Source organism: Benincasa hispida, chromosome 6, assembly GCF_027475165.1.
Source record: "Benincasa hispida cultivar pf3 chromosome 6, pf3_genome.v1.1, whole genome shotgun sequence".
Lineage (NCBI taxonomy): Eukaryota > Viridiplantae > Streptophyta > Magnoliopsida > Cucurbitales > Cucurbitaceae > Benincasa > Benincasa hispida.
Window position 1 is genome coordinate 35,764,966 of NC_143483.1, and position 20,272 is coordinate 35,785,237.

General features: G+C 33.5%; 1 protein-coding gene and 1 pseudogene across 2 annotated transcripts; both read right to left on the reverse strand.

Moving 5' to 3' along the window:
- Nucleotides 1-437: 437 nt before the first annotated feature.
- Nucleotides 438-3,376, reverse strand: LOC120079807 (SNW/SKI-interacting protein pseudogene; annotated as a pseudogene). Its single transcript, XR_016530341.1, has 2 exons — nt 2,942-3,376; nt 438-2,609 (listed from the first exon to the last, which is right to left on the reverse strand). The product of XR_016530341.1 is annotated as an SNW/SKI-interacting protein pseudogene (transcript).
- Nucleotides 3,377-5,766: 2,390 nt separating this feature from the next.
- Nucleotides 5,767-12,833, reverse strand: LOC120080402 (RNA-binding KH domain-containing protein PEPPER-like). The gene is made up of 6 exons (XM_039035054.2): nt 12,328-12,833; nt 10,392-10,632; nt 7,767-7,915; nt 7,416-7,670; nt 6,838-7,032; nt 5,767-6,162 (listed from the first exon to the last, which is right to left on the reverse strand). The coding sequence occupies exons 1-6, from the start codon at nt 12,715-12,717 to the stop codon at nt 5,971-5,973; spliced, it is 1,422 nt and encodes a 473-aa protein (XP_038890982.1). The 5' UTR covers nt 12,718-12,833; the 3' UTR covers nt 5,767-5,970.
- Between the last annotated feature and the right edge of the window lie 7,439 nt (nt 12,834-20,272).

Genomic DNA, 20,272 nt, shown 5'->3' on the forward strand with positions numbered 1-20,272 from the left:
AATATGGTTTTATTCACTTTTAAGCTTTAACTAATTTATTAATACCATCAAAATGAGCACTTAACTCTACTGGTACATGTGTGAGGACCAAAGAACCTTTGGTTTGAATAAATGGCATGTATATAAATAGAGCAAAACCATTTACTTCTTGAGATGATAATGGGTGCAAGAAACTTGAATTGACATGAAAAAACATAACATGGATGGGTACAAGTCAAACTCATAAGTTGAGATATGGCTTCTTAATATACTCTTCATCTCTCAACATCTTTACTTTCAATATCAAGACTCAAGAGTTGAGTTTGTACTGTTTAATTGATTACACATCATAATGTTGATCTTAATTCTAACAACAAAACCAACACAGTTTTACTTGACATAAATGCTAGAAAGGTGAATTAAACGATAAATTGTACAGCAATTATTACAATACCTAGTAATTTAAATTTACTTATGATCCATTGACAAAAATCAGTACTGTCATTACTACAATAGGTACAAGTTCACTAAGCTTTTGCAAATTGACTACACTCATAACTGTTACAATTGCACCACCTTCAAATAAAATGAATCCAGATGAAATCTTCCAACACAAGAAATTATAGAAAGAGAAATAAAACAGCACAATCAATAACAGAGGCAAACAAGTACAATCCAAATGCAGTTTTGTAGAAGCAGTTTGGGAAAGCACCACTTGGGGAAATTACTGAAATTCTTCATATATGGAACAGAATCCTAGTGGTGATACTCAAATACAGGATAAAAACTGATGGCATTGTACCTAATGGCCTCTATCAAATCCAATGCGAGTTCTACCAGAGCCACCCTCATAGCCATCTCGCATCGATGAACCAGCACCAGCTCTCATTGTCCCACCAGACCCAACCTTATCCATAGCTTTCTTACCTTTCTTCACTTCAGTCAAGAACTGGTCAAGTCCGAATGGATCGGCTTCTTCAACCTCTCTTTCAAACTCAACTGGCCTATCTCTAGGTCCAGACCTTTCTGCAGTGCCTGAAAACGACTTGTCCGGTCTGAAGCGATCTGTCTTTGTAATCTTGTCTAACTGTTCATCAGCACCTCCATACATATCTGAATCAGCATCCTTTTTAGGTCTGTAAAGGGTTGAAAGAGTGGGCTGGGCGGTAAATAAGCCCTTGTCGTATATGTTGTACTGGTCGTCGTTGGCAAATCCAGAGTCCATTCCTTTATCTTGGTTAAATAGCCTTTGGTCATACATAACCTCTCCCTCTCTACCTGCTCCGGTTGAAGCCATGCCAAGTGCAACCTTTTCACTAATATCACGATCTCTGTCTCTTGTGATCTTACTCTTCTTTCCCATTGCAGCATCTTTAGCTTCCAACCTTCTTTCCCTTTCCCTCTCTCGACGTCGTTCTTCACGTATCTTCTCCCTTTGCAACCGCTCTTCCCTTTCTTCCCTTGTCTCCTTTGGTAAATCCTTCTCTTTTTCTCTTACTCGCTCAAACTCCCCTTTCATCTCAGAAGTATCTACTGTGTTTCTATCAGATGGATAAAGTACTGAAGAAGGAGGTGGTGCAGCTCCAGTTCTCTCAGACCGAGCTTTCTGCGCTAATGCTCGGAGCTCCAGCTCCTTCTTCTCTTTCTGCTTCATAAGCATTTCTTTCTGAACCTTAGATCTCATTGCAACTGCTTCTCTTGCTTTCTGTTCTGCAACATACAGAGCTTCAGATAGTTTGGCAAAGTTATCGTTAATTTGAACTTCTTGAAGGCCTCTCCCATCAGCTGCAAGGCGCTTGTCAAGTGGGATCGTATAACCTTTCGGATTCTTCCAATTTGAAATACAAGGAGGAATCTTCCAGTCCTGCTGATCCTTCACAGTGACAGGACGAGGAGGGGAGTGCATAACAGGCACAGGTGGAGACCCCGAAGCTCTAGGAACACGTTTATGCTTGAACTTTGGAGGCTCAAGCGGATCAACTGGCATCTCCACCATTCTAATTATTCTCTCCTTGGCCCCTGAATTAAATGCAGCTGATTGTTGAGATGGCTTATACTTGATAAACTTCGAATCCGATGATTGTTTGGCAACATTTTTAGGCTGCGCTGCGCTCAATCTCACATTAACTATCTTTTCGAGTGCAGACTTCGTTTCCTCAGTTGTTTCTTCAATCTCTTTCTGTAACTCTTCATCTTCATCACTCACTTCATCATTTTTCAAAATCTTAGGAATAAGGTCTTTATGTTGCGAATAGACAATCTTTTTAGCATTTTCATTCTGCTTGACAATAGCATCATATGTAACATTTCCATGGGCGTCGACTGTAATGGGAAGGATCTTTGATCCAGGCTTGGACAATTTGTCTCTACCCATATCAAGTGGGTATTGAGCAATGTGAATCTCTGGAAAAGCACCACCATCTCCAAAATCCTCTACTTTCCTTGGAACAAATCCACCACGCTTCAAGTAAGGCGGCACAGGATTCACCTTGACAACAGAAGTTTGCTCTGCTTCTGAGGAACTAAACCGCTGCTTAAACCATGGATCGTTTGAATGATCATAATGATTTACAGTGGTTGACTTTACAGCAGGAAGAAGGTCTTTCAGAGTTGCCATGAACTTTAACTACCTAAAAGGACCATCAGAGTTAGTGAAAAACCGTTGATTTTTTTTTAATTGTTTTTATCCATTGAGAGTAAGAATGCTAACAAACACCTTGATCATCCAAAATACCACCAACCCAGAGATCGGAATTGCTGGAAATTAAGAATTAACATCTCTTACAAACAAGCAAGCTTTAAATTGAAAACCCCATTAAAAAGTATCTGAAAACTTCCCAGAACAATAAAGTACAACTCATAAACGGAAAAGAAAGAAAACCCAGTTCAGCTAGGTTAGAAAATATCCCAAATCATTCAAATCCAACAAGACCGAGAGAAAGAGAGAAAGACGGATGTTAACCTCAAAGCCGCAGCAGATGCAGAGTAAAATTAGCCCAAAAACACAGAACCAGATATTTGAATATGTGAGAAACTCAACCAAAAAGTGGGATTGTCTCGTGATAGGGATTGTTCAGCGGCGGGGACTGCAAGAACGAGGGAAGACTGAGGAATACAGGACGGAAATACAGTTCGTAGCTAACAGAAAGCTTCGTGAAAGGAGAAGCTTCGGATGCGGTCACCCGCAGATCAGACGAAAGGGGAAGAAGAATTGCAGAGAGAGGAACGAGAAGAGAGGGTTCGAAGGAGATTCAAAAGGAAAGACCGAACGGGGGAAGATATCGGTCGAGTCGGATGGATCGCCGTCAAATCCGAGATTTTTGGGTTTGTATAGGATCGGGTCAAGTCGATATCGGGGGTCGGTTTATCTCGAGAGATTGAAATCAAAATTCTTCGTACGGTTTATAATTTCGATTTGGGTTTATAATTTTTTTTCCTACGAAATATAAATAATTTTAGAATTTTCCTATTTATAAGAATTTTCTGCTAACACATCTAAATTCTTAAATCAATTTTCAAATATGCAAGAAAAAAAAATATTTGCCATCCTTAAATTTTAAATTTTAACACTTTTAGTCTTCAAATTTTAAATTTAATTTCAATGTAATCCATAAATTTCAAAATATTACAGAGATTTAGGTTTTATTTCAATTTTATTCGTAAATTTAAAGAGTAATTAAAAGAATCTCAACTTTTATTTACTATTTATAAGGATATTTACAAGATTAAAATATTGACATTGATATCGAAATTTTGATTTCACTAAATATATCTATACTTCTACATCTACAAGTTACGAAATATATAAATTTTATTTAAATCAATAATTAAATTATTTTTACTCCCAAACTAGGTTAGGATAATGTTATTAATATTCTTATTTATATCTAATTAAATATATAATACATTTTATGCTTTAGATTTTCATTCATACTATTATTATATATTCATTTAAAAAATCGTCCACCGGCTATTTCGGCACCTATGTTTTGTCTTCGAGCCCCCGAGACGTGCGTTTGAATCTTATCTGATAAAGGTTGGCTTTCATTTATTATTTTAATATTTTTACTGTGCCATATGTGTGATACATTGCTTTTAATTTTTAATTTTGCATTCTGTGTATTTATATATTATTTTAATTCATTTTAACTTCTTCCTTAAATAAAGGACAATTATTTGTATTATTAACCTCTCAAACCCACGGGCTGTAATACATATTTTATACATTACTTGAATTATAAATTTTAAGATATTCTATACTTCTTATAACATCATAATTTTGATTTTCTTTTTCACAATAAGTTGGGTGGGAGAAAAATTGAATCTGAAGTCGATAGGTCAATTGAGTCAGATTGATTTCAACTTTTAGTTTTGAACTTAAATTTTGCAATATATATACTTTAATATTTTCAATCATAGCATTCATATAACAATATAATTGAATCAAATATGAGTCAATATCATTTCAGACAAATGACTCGAGAGATAACATTACATATCAAATTTAGACAACATTTGAGTGATAAAGACAATTTTATTATTGCTATTAATTTTACATCAAGACTAACTTGTATTAGTAAATGTAAGCTTTTGATAATTTATTTTCAATACGTTTTGATGCATGTTTTTATATCGTGTAACTAAACTATATTTAAACTAACCAAATATAGGGAAAAAAACATAATAGTTAGAAAACAAATTTCGGTTTCTGTTATTCCATTTACGTTTAACAAACAAAAATAGTTATTAAAAACGAGATCTTGAGATGAATGGTTCTACAATATTTACCAAGCATGTCACTAATTATTATAAAATTTACCGAATAAAATAGGATATTAAAACTCAGATCCGTAAACTAGCATCTAAAAAGTCAAAATATATAAGGTTTTCTTTTATCTATATAATTACTCATTCTAGTTATAATTTTTTTTAATTAACAAAAATATTAAAGGGATATTTTTAGAGCTCTGAGTTGACTTATTAAATTTAGAGAGTTAATCAGTCCATGGAGTAAAATAATTAGTATTTGCATTTAGGAAGTTTTGAGTTTAGGAGGTTTTCTTTCGAGGTACAGAGTTGTTTAACTTCTTTTTTCTTCACTCTTTTTTAATGTATATACTTTTCAATTGAAGTTATATTTCAATTATAAAAAAATCAAAAATAACATTGAATTACAGCTCCAATGGATAACTATTTTATTTTTTATTTTTTTTAAAAAAAAATTAAGTCTATATCATCTACATTTTTTACCATGATTTACATTTTTTTAAGTACAATAATTGAATTGTTAGTCAAATTCCAAAAACAAAAACTTTTTGAAAACTACTTTTTTTAGTCCTCAATGATTTGGTTTTTCAAACCATTTGTGATTAATAGATAACAAAAGAAGAAATTTGGGAGCAAAAATAGTGTCATAAGCTTAATTTTCAAAAACAAAAACAAAATGGTTACCAAATGGAGCCTAATTTTTTACCTTGTGTGGTTTTTAGTTGCACTCATTTAATCTGGAATTGAATATGAAAATATAACAATTTTTCTTAACTTGATATCATCTCTATATGGCTTGATTTTGAATTTTACTTTTTTATTTTCTTAAATGTCTGGATTCTACCAAAATACTCACCCTCACCCCTCCAAAATTCCACTTTCCTAACCATGGAGGTGGTGTTTTATTTTGCAGTCCATTTACCAATCTATCTACTAAGATGCACTCCAGTTTTTTCCATATTTAAGTTAATTTGAATTCTCCCAAATAAGTGGCGGGGGGAAAAGTTCTCCTCAAAACACTGAAAAAGAAAACAAAGACAAATCTACCCAGCTGAATGAGTTTGAATATGCCAGAGAGGGTAAAAGAAAAAAGGTTTTAAACTACTTTAGGCTGACTTTACAACAACTACATTCCAACACAATTCATTCATTCTCTTAGCAAGAATTAATGAATCCGAAGCGGATCAAATCCAAGTGGATATGAATCTCTGCAGATCAATCAATTCAGAGTCTGAAGGTACTGTAGCCTCCTAAACCAGAAGACCCATATCCACCATATGATTGTGAAGATAAAGAAGATGAAGTATAGGATGAACCTGAAGCAGCCAACTGGGAGTATGATGACCTCAACCCTGTGGCGTCTAATCTGCCATAGCTGCTGCTTGTTACTGGCTCCTTGGGGGCACTTACTGCTTCCTATAAGGCAAAAATAATCATCATAAATATCTAAACAAAGTTTTGCTCATCAATAGATGCATGTTTAAAGTTGAGATCATCTTGATGTGGGAATCAGGATCACAATCGTTTTCAATCTTAAAATAGGTATTTGAGTCTGAATAAATAATAAAAACCATCTGTAGAAGAAAAAATAGAAAAGGAAGAAAAAATCTTGTGACATCTTTTCTATGTTTTGTGGCCTTTAGGCTCACTTATGAAGCCCCTTATTCCATGTGGCAAACCCTCCTAATATTACAAACGATCGTTACAAACAAAAAAGTTCACAAAACTATGGGCCTATATTTGGATTTTGTGATCTATGTGAAAATAATGAAAACAACAACATTTTATCGATTCAATGTTTTTAAATTTAAAATTTGAAATATGAAAACATGGAATTACACCCTTAAAAGATTAGAACTTTGATAAATATACTCTTCCATGTTATGTATTCATTTCATTTATGTTAAAATTAAAACATGTAGAGCATAATATATTGCAAGTCATGCAACATTGTGATATAATAACTGTACAATAAATTTTTAGCCAAGCAAATTAAATAAAAGTAGCTTTTTGCATGACATGAGAAACAAAGTATCCCATCACGACTTGGACCACAAACAATCTCTTAACCACGATGTTATAAGTCATTACCTGAATTAATTGTTGAGCCATCTGAACTTGTGATGAAGTACCTTTAATTTCCACAGTGATCTCATCGGGTAATCCCCTGCTCTCTTGTATGGTTAAGATGGCACCACTATTGCGACGGATGAATGCAATATTTGTTCCTCCAACTCCAATGATGTCCTCAGCATAAGATAACGGGATCTGCATTGTCTGAGTAACCTGACAGGAGCCACAAAGAGGTAACTTGATCAGAAATAACAAACTACAAAGACAAACTCTATAACTAATCTGTTCCCACTGCCTCCCTTCAGCATTATGGTAAAATCTCAATAATACTTATATGCAATATGCCAAACATTTTGGACCTAGTGTTTCCAAGACACGAAGGACATGTAAAGCTGAAAAGCTGAAAAGCTTGCCTTGACCTGAAGACAAAAAACTAATCACCTAACTGTAATAATAATAGACATACAATGATGGAATCTATCTTATAGATTATGAAGGTCAGTAGGTGGGATAGTTTGCTACCTCACCAAGTCAACATAGACCATTTCCTTCTACCAATAACTGGATAAATGACTAAATCAGCTACATACACCAACCTGAGTTACAATAGGTCCCCCAGAGCGACCAACACCTGATGATCGAATTGTAGGAAGCACTCGATCTTGCCCATATAGAGAAATACCAGATGATGGAATATGAGAATCAAGATGAGTTTCTCGGTCAAGAAACAGAGACTCTCTTTTTGTAGACGGAGGATACTCGGTGGAGATTATACTTTGAGATGCAGTAAGAAGTGAGGACTTGTCAGCCCAGGTGTCCATTTGGCGATCTTGTGAGGCAGGTGTGTTAAACTATTTTTTTATCAAAAAAAGAAAAAAGAAAAGGAACAACAATTCATTAGAAATCCTTGAAAAGGTTGGTCATAGACCGAACAAGACAAAACTTACACTCTTCTCAAACAGAGGAAGAACGCTATGATCAACTAAAAACTTCCTTAGGTGGCCCACCACTCCCTCTAGAGCCTTGAGAACCTTTAAGGATTCTCCCTGCAATTCCACCATTCTCTCATCGGCACCAGCATAGAATGGCATCTCATCTGCAAGCATCAAATGTATATGAGTACAGGAGCGTTCAGAGAGTATTCATAAACAAATGAGTATAGGAGGCAATGTATTATTATCTCAGAACATTATTAGTTACTTGGACCTGCTGGCTGAACTCAAGGTTGAAGTTAATAGCCATCAATATAATGGAGGAAAAAGATAATACTTATATTATCCAGCTATTGCCATGAACTTTTAGTTTTAGCCTTTAGGTCATTTTTATCATGTATCAGCAAGAGAAAGATGTTAGTGAATCCGAACAAGATTGCTTCTCTAAGATGACCAGATAATACTAAAAAAAAAAAAAAAATTAGGTAGATAATAATACTCAAAACTTGAGAATGAAACTATACTACAACCTCCAATTATGAAGAGATGATTTACATTCTCATTATCGTTTTTGCATATAATTCATCAATAATAATAAAGTTAGCAATGAGGTCTCTTGAATGAAAGGTCACAGACATTAAATATTCTGGAAGCAACTTTCATGATGTAATGGTGATAAACTCACCAGAACAAAGCTGCATGCCTGCATACAACAATACAAGGGATTGAGGCAAGTACATCTCTTATCATTATACCTTTGAACTATTGTAGCTGATGTAGCTGTTCTATATTTGTTCGCTTGTGTTATTTATTTTTTATATAAAAGCAACATCTTTCATTGAGAAAAAAATGAAAGATTATGATTACAAGGGCCTACAAAAACAATCCCACTAACGGACACCCCTTGAAGGAAAGGGCTCAAGGATGATTGTGTTTTACAGTTTCATTTTCAGTTTCTTAGATTGTATGTTATATCCTAGCTCTCAGGCAATTGAGGTGAAGGCTTATATTGTGTCCAGGCTAGTGTCTCCAAATGGCATGATACAGCCCCTTGGGCAAGGGAGAACTTTTTTTGGTGGAGTACCCGATGAAGAAATACATATAACATTTTTTCCTTATGAAAATGTATAATTTATGAATGATGGGGAAAGGAAAATTTTAAGGGAAAAATTAGAGCTTTCGTAAGATATTTTCTACAGAAATAAGGGTTCATATTTTCTTTTTCTTTTTTTTAAAATAAAATTATCACTTTTTTTTAAATAAAATAAAAATAAAAATATCACTTTTTTTTAATTGAGAGAGAGACCATTTTCTCCAAGGTTTTTCAATGGGCTAATGAATAAAGGGAGTTCAACCTCAAGAGCCCTTCACCTTCTGAAATCAAGAAAGGTAAGGTCTTCGAATTAAGTTAGCTACACCAGACAACCATAAGATGGAGGTATATCTTGTAAAGATGAGGTTTTTTTAGGGGGGGAAAGGGAAGGTACCTTTAGCTCAATGGTAAAAGGTGAAAATACCCATTGACGCTAGTGATTCTGTTAGGATTTTTCTTCCTACAAAGAGAAAATCCCAACAAGTACCAAATATCCAGAAATCACAGGGCAAGTCTCACTGTGTTATATATTCACTCACGGAAATCCTCAACAATTACAAGACGAAAAGCATAAAGGAAAATATAGTAATACTAAGAACCATGAACTAACCCAGCACATTCAAGAGGGCTGAGGATCCTCTCTCAAAGAGCCTATGCTCACCCAAATTCTCCACACCTCAAGCCTCACTCTCATCTACCATTTATAACCCAAAAAGACCTAACAATCTTAGTGTCTAATTACTGGAATACCCCTTGCTACCAATCATATTAATATTATTACTAAAACCATTACTAGGGTCCTCACAGATTCTCGTGGATATTTTTTCCACGGACTAGATATTGAGAACAGTACTTATTCTGAAGATGAACATCTAATTTGTCTACAATAAGACTCTTTACATGGAAGGGGGCCAAACAACGAACCATCGAACTCTAACTCTAACACAGCACAACCTGTGAGATTTCATCTTGCAATGAGGCTTCCCAAATTTCCACTTCTTACAAACATATGATCCCAAACTTAAAGGAGACAAACAAACAATACTTCCTATAACCGAATCACCTCTCTGGTCGAATAACTTATTAATACAAAATTGGACTTAAATGAAAAGGGTTAAGGTGCATCTATATATACATATAAAAACGAAAAAAGGTCAAGGTGTATCTTATCAGAAAATACTATGATTAATACTGCTTGGGATATTGTTCTTTGCAAAAACCAAAGCTTATTATGGTGGACCAATTTTTATAAGACCCATTTGCACCTGTCGTAATGAAGGTGGTTTTCTATTGATTCGCTTGGTTCTTTAGGGGCGTTTTTACTCTTTAGAATAATCCATCTCCTGCAATGAAGTTTTGAAGGGAGTGCTCTGCTTATTTGTCTCTCTCAATAACAACCTTTTTTATGGCTCTACAATTTAGCTATCTAGAAGAATTCAAAATTTAGCTATCTAGAAGAATTCAAGATCTTCAACAAGAATATAGCTAGGTCCAAAACCAATCAATAAAAGATCATGGCAAGTGCATAATAGAGAATGAAAGCATACCTCCTGATAATACTCTAACAGAGGCTCCAGTACTCTCCTGTATAGACTTGATTAATGAACCCTGCTTTCCAATTAGATTGATTGCTTGAGTTGATGCCACCAGTAGCCTAATTGAACAAAATGAGGCTTTAGCCTCATCTTCATTCTCCGATAATCCAGACACGCGTTTGAAGACTCTTATGACTGCATCCATAGCAGGGGAGAGGGGTGCATCAAGCTCTTCTTTTCCTGAAATCAGCACCTGAAGTAAACTCTAAACATTAAAAACTGAACGAACAAGTTTGAACAATTCTCTGAAAATGCATCCAAGTGTTCTTGCAAATCAAAGTGAAGCATCAAAGAATTAAAGGGTAATTGCACCAGCCTCCTAAATGGAAAAGTAATGCCTCTCTTTGATATATTACAGTTCTTCATTGAACCTAATCACAATTATTTGGGCACTCCTCAAAGTACAAAGTTTGTTTCCTAAATAAACTAAGTGCATAATCACAACCTTCTAAAATTCACAGACAATCAGGAAGCGCCTGGTCAACAAAATGAAGTTAAAAGCACCCTATACAAAAACACATGACTTATGGAATGTAATAATCATATAACTGTCATATTTTGCCTCTAAGTGGTTTTTTCAATGGAAGATACAATGAGAAAATTGAAAGAATAGAAGGCATAGAAAAAGGCAGCCCAACATAAGGAGCCAAATCAAGACCTAGACTAAATATAATAAAAAAAAAATAAACCCCCCACAATAATTAAGCCTAAAACTCTTCTTATGCCTACTTCGGGTAATAAGAGGCTTATAGCACCGGGTTCTGAGCATCTTTACTCCTAGTGAAGGGACTAGAAGAATGATATCAATCAGTCATGTTCTTCAAAAATATAAGAGTTTACCTATGCATTTCAAACCAATGTACAATGAATTATTAATTTACCATGTCACTAAATTTTGCCACGAACTCAAAAATGTTGATAAATATTAAAGAATGTCTAGATTATTTAGAGACAATAAGGATGTTGTTAAAAATAACACTTAACGTTTCAACAGAAATGAGGAAGAAAAGAAGTTAAAGGGAATCCATATATATTGAAAATAAAATTAACAAAAAAGGGCTATCAAGCTTCAATTTTGTTTAGTCAGAAACCACACTTCTACGGAGAGAAATGAAATAAATAAGCGCATGCAAAAACAAACCCCAACAAAAAAGGAGTCTAATCCAACAGAACAAGATCAAGCTATTGATAATTGGGGGGAAAACTTAGTGAAAGAGTCAAAGATGCGCACAAGAATGCATTAAACCTAGCCATATCCCAAACCTCTATCCACCCCTCTACTGATTCTATTATCCCTCTCAAGCTAATGCAAAGAAACTAGCATGCCAACAACAATTTGCCCTTCTCCCTAAAGGAAGAATTTAGAAGCACCTCCTCCATCATAGATCAAGCTTAAATACTAAACAACCAAAACGAGGTTTAACATAAGCTCCTTTTCATCCCCTAGGAGTTCCATTTATACAACTAGTTAACCGAATATCAGACAGAAATAGTGCGAAAACTGTGAAGGAAGTAGAAAATAACTAGTAACTGGTATTTAACTGATGGGGGAAAAAATTAAAAAAATAAAACTGATGGAACTAGCCAAAGATAGTAGAATACAATTTTTTCCCCTTTTTTCCCTGGAAGCCTCGGGGGGGCTCGAAAAAGAAGATATCTTTTGACTAGAAATCGTTACATCCAGTCGAATTATCCATCGAGGAACACATAAAGATGGTCGGGCTGAACAAATAACTAACCAGACAGTCCCATAACAAAAACCACGTTGTGGAACAGGAACCAAACGTAACAAGTAAACCTTCCCGATGTAAACATGAGTAACAAAGCCTTCACTACTGCAAAAAAAAAAAAACTACCAGAAAAGAGCTCAGGTTAGAGAAACACTCACAACGCGATCAGGAGTGCCCACAGCACCATCGAGAACACGAATTCTGGCCCTAGTTTCCTCACACATCTTCTTAATAAGATCGCCCTTGCGCCCAATAATGCTGCCGACTTTAACAACCGGCACAATAAGCCGGAAGACGCAGTCGCCGGGCCATCCGGGCCACTTTTTATCGGAAGCGCCAGTATGATTGGGGCCTTCATAAGCTGCAGAATCCGAAGCGGGAACCGATAAGTAGTCTTCGTTAGAAGGATCGATGTCGGATTCAGTGCCACCCGCTTCTGTAGAGTCTGGTTCTGCAGCAGCTAGAGAGGAAAGGGTGGAACTTTGGGGGTTGGAATTGAGGGCGTTGGCATCAGTAGAGCCATTCTCTGTAGTTGTGGTGGTGGCCATCGAGGAAGATGGAAGAAAAGGGAGAAGCTAGGGTTAAGACTTACAGAGGTTTTAAGAAAAATGAAGGAAGAGAAAGGGAAAAAGAGGCAATTACGGGGTTTTTTTCTTTTTCTCCCCTCATATCCATCTTATGTCTTTTTGTTTATTTTTATATATATATTGCTAAATTCTAAATGATAATAATAAATATTAAAAAAAAAACAACCACAACAACCCACAAAACTTTGTAATTTAAACTTTAAAAAAAAAAACTAAAATTAAAATATTCTTTATCATTAGTTTTGAATAGAAATCGTTACTTTTTTAAAATTAACCGAGACGGTGAGACCTTTCAAAAATTTTATTAATATCCTTCAATTTAAAAAATATCAAAAGTATTTTTACCATTAATTTAGAACGAAAACTGCCAATACCTCGTTTAAAAAATATCTATAAACTTTCAAAAGATTCATTAATAACCTTGACTTTAAAAAATATAAAAAATAAAATTTTCACTAATACAATAAATGTCAAACTATTTACATAAATAACAAAAAAAAATATTGTTAGACTTTTATCAATATCTATCGAATTCTATCAATTTCTATCACTAATAGACACGGATAGGCTTCAGCCTCTATCAAATAAGATTAAAATTTTGCTATCTTATATAAATAGTTTTTCTTATTTTTCTATTTTTTAAAATCTTCAAAAAAAAAATGTCCTTACCGTTAGTATCTAAACGAAAATTGTTTATCTACGCTCTATCATCTCCATCTTCTGTTTTCTCAATCTCTCACCTCTACTTCAATTTGTAGTCTAATACTTCATCGTTTTCCTTTTATTTTCCTCTTCTTCAATGTCCTCTTATTCCTCTTTTTTCATTCACAATCTCTAAAACTATCTTATTTAGTTAAGATATATAGGCTATGGCAAGTAGAAATAAGAACAATTTAATCACATAAGATGTTATGACTTGAATGTTTTAACAAGATTACTTGTTAATAGCCTTATTAGTAGTTGAGTACATCATTTGGGTTTAATGCACGAAAAGAGTTAAATGTTTAGATTTTGGGTAATAATTTTAAGGACACCCATAGGGAGAGTACAAGAAGGAAAGAAACATGTAAATTACCAAATGTGTAGAAATAACGACTTTGTTAATCTGCTTTATTATTCAAATTAGTCGGTTTCTTGTGATTAGTTGAGAAGGTTTCCCATGATCAAATATGATATTTCTTTGTCGTCCTTTTTTGTGTTATCGATTCATCATTTTGCCAAGTTTTGAGATGAGATTTTAATTTTGAATCTTTGTGGGATTTTATATTTTAACTTGAAGTCTTGGGTCTTGTTTGGTTATTGAGAAAATTAGTGTAAAAATTGTACAAATAAGAGTACTTATATGAGAGAGGGGACATTTATATGAGTTAATTATTTTCAAAATTGTTCTTTTTCAACTTTAGATATCTTCAAAGAAATTGGTTATTTAGGTGTTAAAATTTCTTAGATTCTTGGTTGGACATGCTAAGAAACAATAGAGTTCTTTCTGTTTATTTAAAGTTTTGTTATTTAACAAGAGAGAGAAATGAGCAAAAATATGGAAGTTTTAGAGATTGAATAATGAAATTATATGCCTAAGAAGGTATAGAAGAAAGGGGTGAAGAAATATAAAAAATGGGACATGTTAATGGATAAATATCATAAAGTGCATGTTTTTACCTTTTATTTTTCTTTCTTTTCTTAAGTAAAATAGTAACTTATCATGATATTTTGACCCCATTTTTTTATTATCGATAGACCGCCATTCTCTGATGGTAATAAGAATTATGATGTTTGAAAAAATAGAATGAAAAGAAGAAACATGCAACATTAAGCAATATGCCTTCTAAAAATAAGCAACAACATTGTAAATTTTAGAATTGAAATAAATTGAACACTCGCTCTTAATAAGGGACAAAAAGACATTTAGCTCATAAATTAACTTGAGGTTAGAAATATCAAATAAATTTTCAAAACGTATTACTCCAAATACAATAGCTCTCCCTAAGGGGCTTTTAGTTTAAGGTTTTCTAGATGCACAAGAATTAAGGATGACTGAGAATTATAAACCTAGGAATAAAATTGATTGAAATCAATGATAACAACATTTGGTTGTGCATGGAAATGTTATCTGAATTTTTATGTGAACAAATTATCTTTATATTTAATTTATAAAATTAATTGTGACAACTCTATAAAATTTTATATATTAATTGGTAAACAATAAATTCAATTCAAAATTTTGAGAAAAATAATTATTTAACAATCAAATAATAGTAATAATTAAATTATTAATTATAAGTATTTGTAAAATGAGTAATTTATAATTATACTTACTAGAATAATGAGCAATTATAAAGTATTGAATTAAATCAAATTTACCTTTCAATAATTAATTTATACCATAATAATTTTAAACAAAATAATTTAATTTAATCTTCATTCATATAATGAAAAAGCATGAGAATAAAATGAAAAAAATGAAAAAAAAAATAAATTAAAAATAGAAAAATAGAAAAAGATGAATAATAAGTAGAATGAAGAAGGAGAAATAAATAAAATAAATATATTAAAGAAAAAATAGAAAATAAAAACATGTAAAAAGATCATATAAAGTAGAAAAATTATTAAAAAAGTTGAAATAGTAAATATAAAAAGAAAAGGAAAAAAATGAATAAAAAAAAGATAATAGAAAATAAATGGGAAAATGGATAAAAACGGAGGAAAAAAAAGAAGCAAAAGTGGGAGTTTATTAAAAACCCACCAATTACGGTGGAAATAGAAAACATGCAAAGAGAGACATCTTTATGCTTGGAAAAATGTTTCCCTATGTAAATACCTCAAATTCTCCCAACCAAACAAGGATTCTATATATCCATGCCCATTCTCACATTTTATTTTCTCAAATCAAACGGCCCATAAAAGGATAAACAATATGCATAAGAGGGATACCTTAACATAACATAACACTATGGAGAGTTAGTATCATCAAATATATTAAATTCACATAAAAAAAAAAGTGTATAGCTCCCCCTAAAATCAAGCATTCTTCTTTTAGTAAGAAATACTAATACTAACCAAAGAAATAAAATCGTTCAAGTAAAACTCAAACAATTGAGATACCAAAATATTAAATATTATAACATAAACTTCAATTATTTAAAAAACAAATAATGACACCAAATAATAGCAAATCTATTTTAGAAAATTCAATACTACCAAAAAGAGAGAATACATTATGTTAGGAATGTCCTAAATTTGTTGTTCATAAATATTATCAACGTATTCTATTTATCAATAAAAATGATGTTGAGTATTTTATTAAACAAATTATTATTGATATTGCATTCTTTTATAAAAATCCAATAAACAAATTCATGGCTATAACATGAATATTTGAACTTTATGTGGCGACATAAGACATTATCAAGTTTTAATATGTAGCCAAAATGGTCTATAAGTATACGGATGAGATTGGGTGCTTCATCCTTGTGACATTATTGGATGCGGCCCTTTTTATATACTGATACAAATGATGTGATCCAAAAATCATTCATGTGGAGGCATCATGTACAATGAGTTTGCATAAGACCGAACCTCGAATAGTCACTTTTCTTTATAACAACCGTTTACTGTTAAAACTCACTATTTCAAACTCAAATGACCTAGGGTAACTCGATCTAAATCCTGAGCTAACTATGAACTCCTGTTTATTCGGTATTATCCTTTGATCTGCATAGGTGAGAGTAGTCCAACAGCACTGCTCAATAAGCCTCCCATTTTGGGGATAAGACCGGATAGATAGCTAGGGACATAGCTTTGCAATATGAAATTCATTCCTACCCGATTTTGGGTTAGCAGATGGGTTGTTCTCTTAAGTGCTGATGCCCTGTCTTGAACAATGGGGTCCCACCCTCTCATGAAAGAGAGGGTTACGATTTATAAGTTGGACTATAAATCAATTGTTCAATGGAGGATCAGTGGGAGCTTAAGGAGCAAGACGTATTTGCAGGGGTAAAATGGTAATCTTTGACCCAACTGTAAATATGAACGACCTGTGAAGGACTGACTTACCGATTATGGTTAAAATGGACATAAATATATCTATAGTGAGGAGAGTGCAACTATCGAGCTATAGTGGAATATCTTGGTAGTTAATGAATAGTGATTAATTCGGTTTAAAGAGTTTAACCAATTAATTACTAATCGTTGGAGCTCATGATCTGTTCCATAAGGTCCCTCCACTAGCTCGTAATTTGGATTATAAATTGAGTAATCTTGATGAGATTTGAAATTAGGGTTTAGAATTTGAAATGTTCAAATTCAATTAGGGTTTCTATTAATTGTATTCGATATAATTGAAATGTTTAATTTTATCAAAACTAAAAAAAATTGGAGAATCAATTGATATTTAAATTATGATTTAAATATTAATAATATGAAATTAAATTCATGGTAGTGAAATTAGTTTTTTATTATTTTAATATTAGATATTAAATTAAAAAAATTAATTAAAAGGTTTAATTAATTAATTTTATTTAAAATTAATTTAAGCGAATTAATTTTTATAAAACTAATAAACAAATAAATTAGTTTATTTGTAAATTGATTTTAGAAATCAATTTTGAAAACAAAAATTTGAAAAAACCAACAAAATGGAAATTTCCAAAAGTTGGAAATCTCCATTATGGTGGAAGCACCTTATTCATCCAATTCCAGTCAATCCATGAAGAAGGAATTGGCCTTCATGCAAGCTTTGAGATTGTATGATGAAAGCTTTATAAATTAGAGTGTTAGGCTAAATGATCAGCAAGTATTCAGAATTTGAAACTCTCTCCAAACCGTCTTCAGTCTTTATCAAAACCAGCCGATCAATTTAGTGTTTCCACCACAAATCTTGGCAAGAGAATAATAGAGAAGATCTTCGTGGTGGTCTACTTGTAGATTGAAGCATCTTTACGTGGAGCTCAGCTAGTTTTTGAAGAATTTTCATCAAAGGTATTGTGTTCAACAAACTCTCTTCTATAATAGTTATTTTGAAGCATGTTTTAAACTCAAATTAAGTGTAATTAGGGTGCTTATTGATTCTGATTTTCTCCGCTGCATATTAATTTAATCCATCACATTATCAATCAAATATAAGCATGGTAGCAACACAATAAAGCATTACACAAATTTAGATAAAAAATTTCAAGAGATTTAAGAATATCAATTCGATAAATATTCCACCAATGGAAAAAAAAAACTTTTCCAAACAACATGCTCTATTATTAATTTCATCCAATAGTATATGTGATTTCGTAGCTCAAAATTGCTATGCAATAACGAGTCTATGCGATCAATCTTAATAAACATACACCAGTCACAAGTTTTCTCATTTACAGGCCAAATGTAACCTGATCACAAGTTGCTTAGGGTAACCTAATGTTAAACACAGGGATTTGAAACGATTGCGCTGAACAATGATTCATGTAAGGGGATTAACGATGCGATGAGTTTATGAGAAAGTTGAAATGAATGCCATAAAGGAATTCTAAACAACCAACACCGGGTAGTTGCAACTGAGTAAAAGTGTAGTAAGAGTTTATGGATGTGAAAAGGCTTGAAGGAAAGTGACTAACTAACTCAATAAATCTTATTTGTGATGTTATCACAATTCATACCCCTGATTGGCATATACCTCTCGGTGATTGCCTCAACTGGTTATATTGAAGGAAATCTTATACAATAGTACCTTTGAGAAGAAGCGAATCTTTCCAATTCATTGTGACAGAATTTCCACATTTACATCCACACAAATAAATATGTATTAAATAACTAAATTACCAACATGCTCAAAGAATAAACAACACAGAGAACAAGACACTTACCAGTTGAAGACTCTCTTCTCAACAAAACTCACTCTCACATGAATGGACTCCTTGCACTCTGGCTAGAACAGCAAGCTATCGTTCAGCAACACCCCGGTCATCTACCACGAACGACTTAACACGAATAGCAAGAAGATGAGGATGACACCACCACTTGGAGCCCTTAATATTCTCGGAGTGAGAATCCAAAGTGTGGGCTTTGTTCATATTTGGTAGAGGTGAGGAGGAAAAGAAATTGTGTATAACGATCAAGCAAGTGGCAGAAGACAACGAATATCGTATAGTTAAGATGCTTGATCGTTTAGGCGAGGTACACGATTGTGTAGGAAAAGCTAGGCGATCGTCTATACAATCGTTTAGTAAAGCTCGGGTGTTAAGCGATCGTTTAGTAAAATGTAAGTGATCGTTTAGAGAAGCGCACGCGCGGGTGAGTGGACGTTTAGCAAACGTGAGCTGATCGTATATGCTCTCAATTACTAAGCGATGGAATGCAAACACCTGGTGAGCAATTTTAGCGTGTTCTTTGCAAAATGAAAACAATTTTCATTTTATTCTCCAGTTATGAAAATCGAATTAAACTCCCACTAACGCATGGTCACGGAGAAAAAGTTGGGCAATTATCCCATAACTATCTAATTAATAAAATAATAAATATAATCATATTATATTCTAACCTATAGTTTGATATCATATATCAACTATAGCATTTTCTCCTCTACTTGATATAAATCATATCTATATCCAATTTCTTCTAAGTTAATGTATCTCATACATTTAGTCAATCATATCATATATAATCGAACTCCCTCTTGTCAACTTGAACATTTCAAACTGACCTAAAAACTGATTCCCTACTTGAATCTACGCTATCAAGGGGATCTTATGGACCTATGGCATGAAGCTTCAACGGTATGTGAATAACTGACTAAACTCTTTAGCCACGAGATCCATCATCTGTTAACTGCCAGACATTCCACTAAAGACCAATAATTGAATTCTCCTTACCACATATATATTTTTGTGTCCAGTGGATATAACCAATCATCAGTACGATAACCCCTCACAGATGTTCATAAGTACAACTGGGCCAATTTACCGTTTTACCCCTGTAGTTACATCTTTCTCCTTAAGTACCATTGATCCCTCTAATGAACAATACAACATAGTCCTACCATATGTGAACACCTCTTGGGCCATGAGAAAGTGTGTGGCACCACATCGTTCAAGTCCCGGGATCAGTCTTTAAGGGAATAATCTATCTACTACTTCGGGGAATGAGTGAATTTCATCTTGTGTAGATAAGTTCCCAGCTCCTAAATCAGACGAATCCTCAAAGTGGTAGGTTTGCGTTGGTGACCTAGCCACTCGCATCCATGCAAATCAAATGATCGTCCTCAATGGTAGGAGTTCCCAACTCACTCAGGATTAAGGTCATGTTACCTATTGTCATCCTAGTGAAGTGAAGTCTCTGTCATAAACGACATTATATAATGAGACATTAACACTTCGTGGACAGTCCTTATACAAACTCTTTATATAGGACTCCCCCGCTCACATGTCCCTACACGAATGATCAGGATCAGACCATCTGTGGCATGTCACAACACTTGTAACCATTCCACAAAGCAGGCCGCTTCCATAGTGTTACAAGGATAATGTTTCTCTCC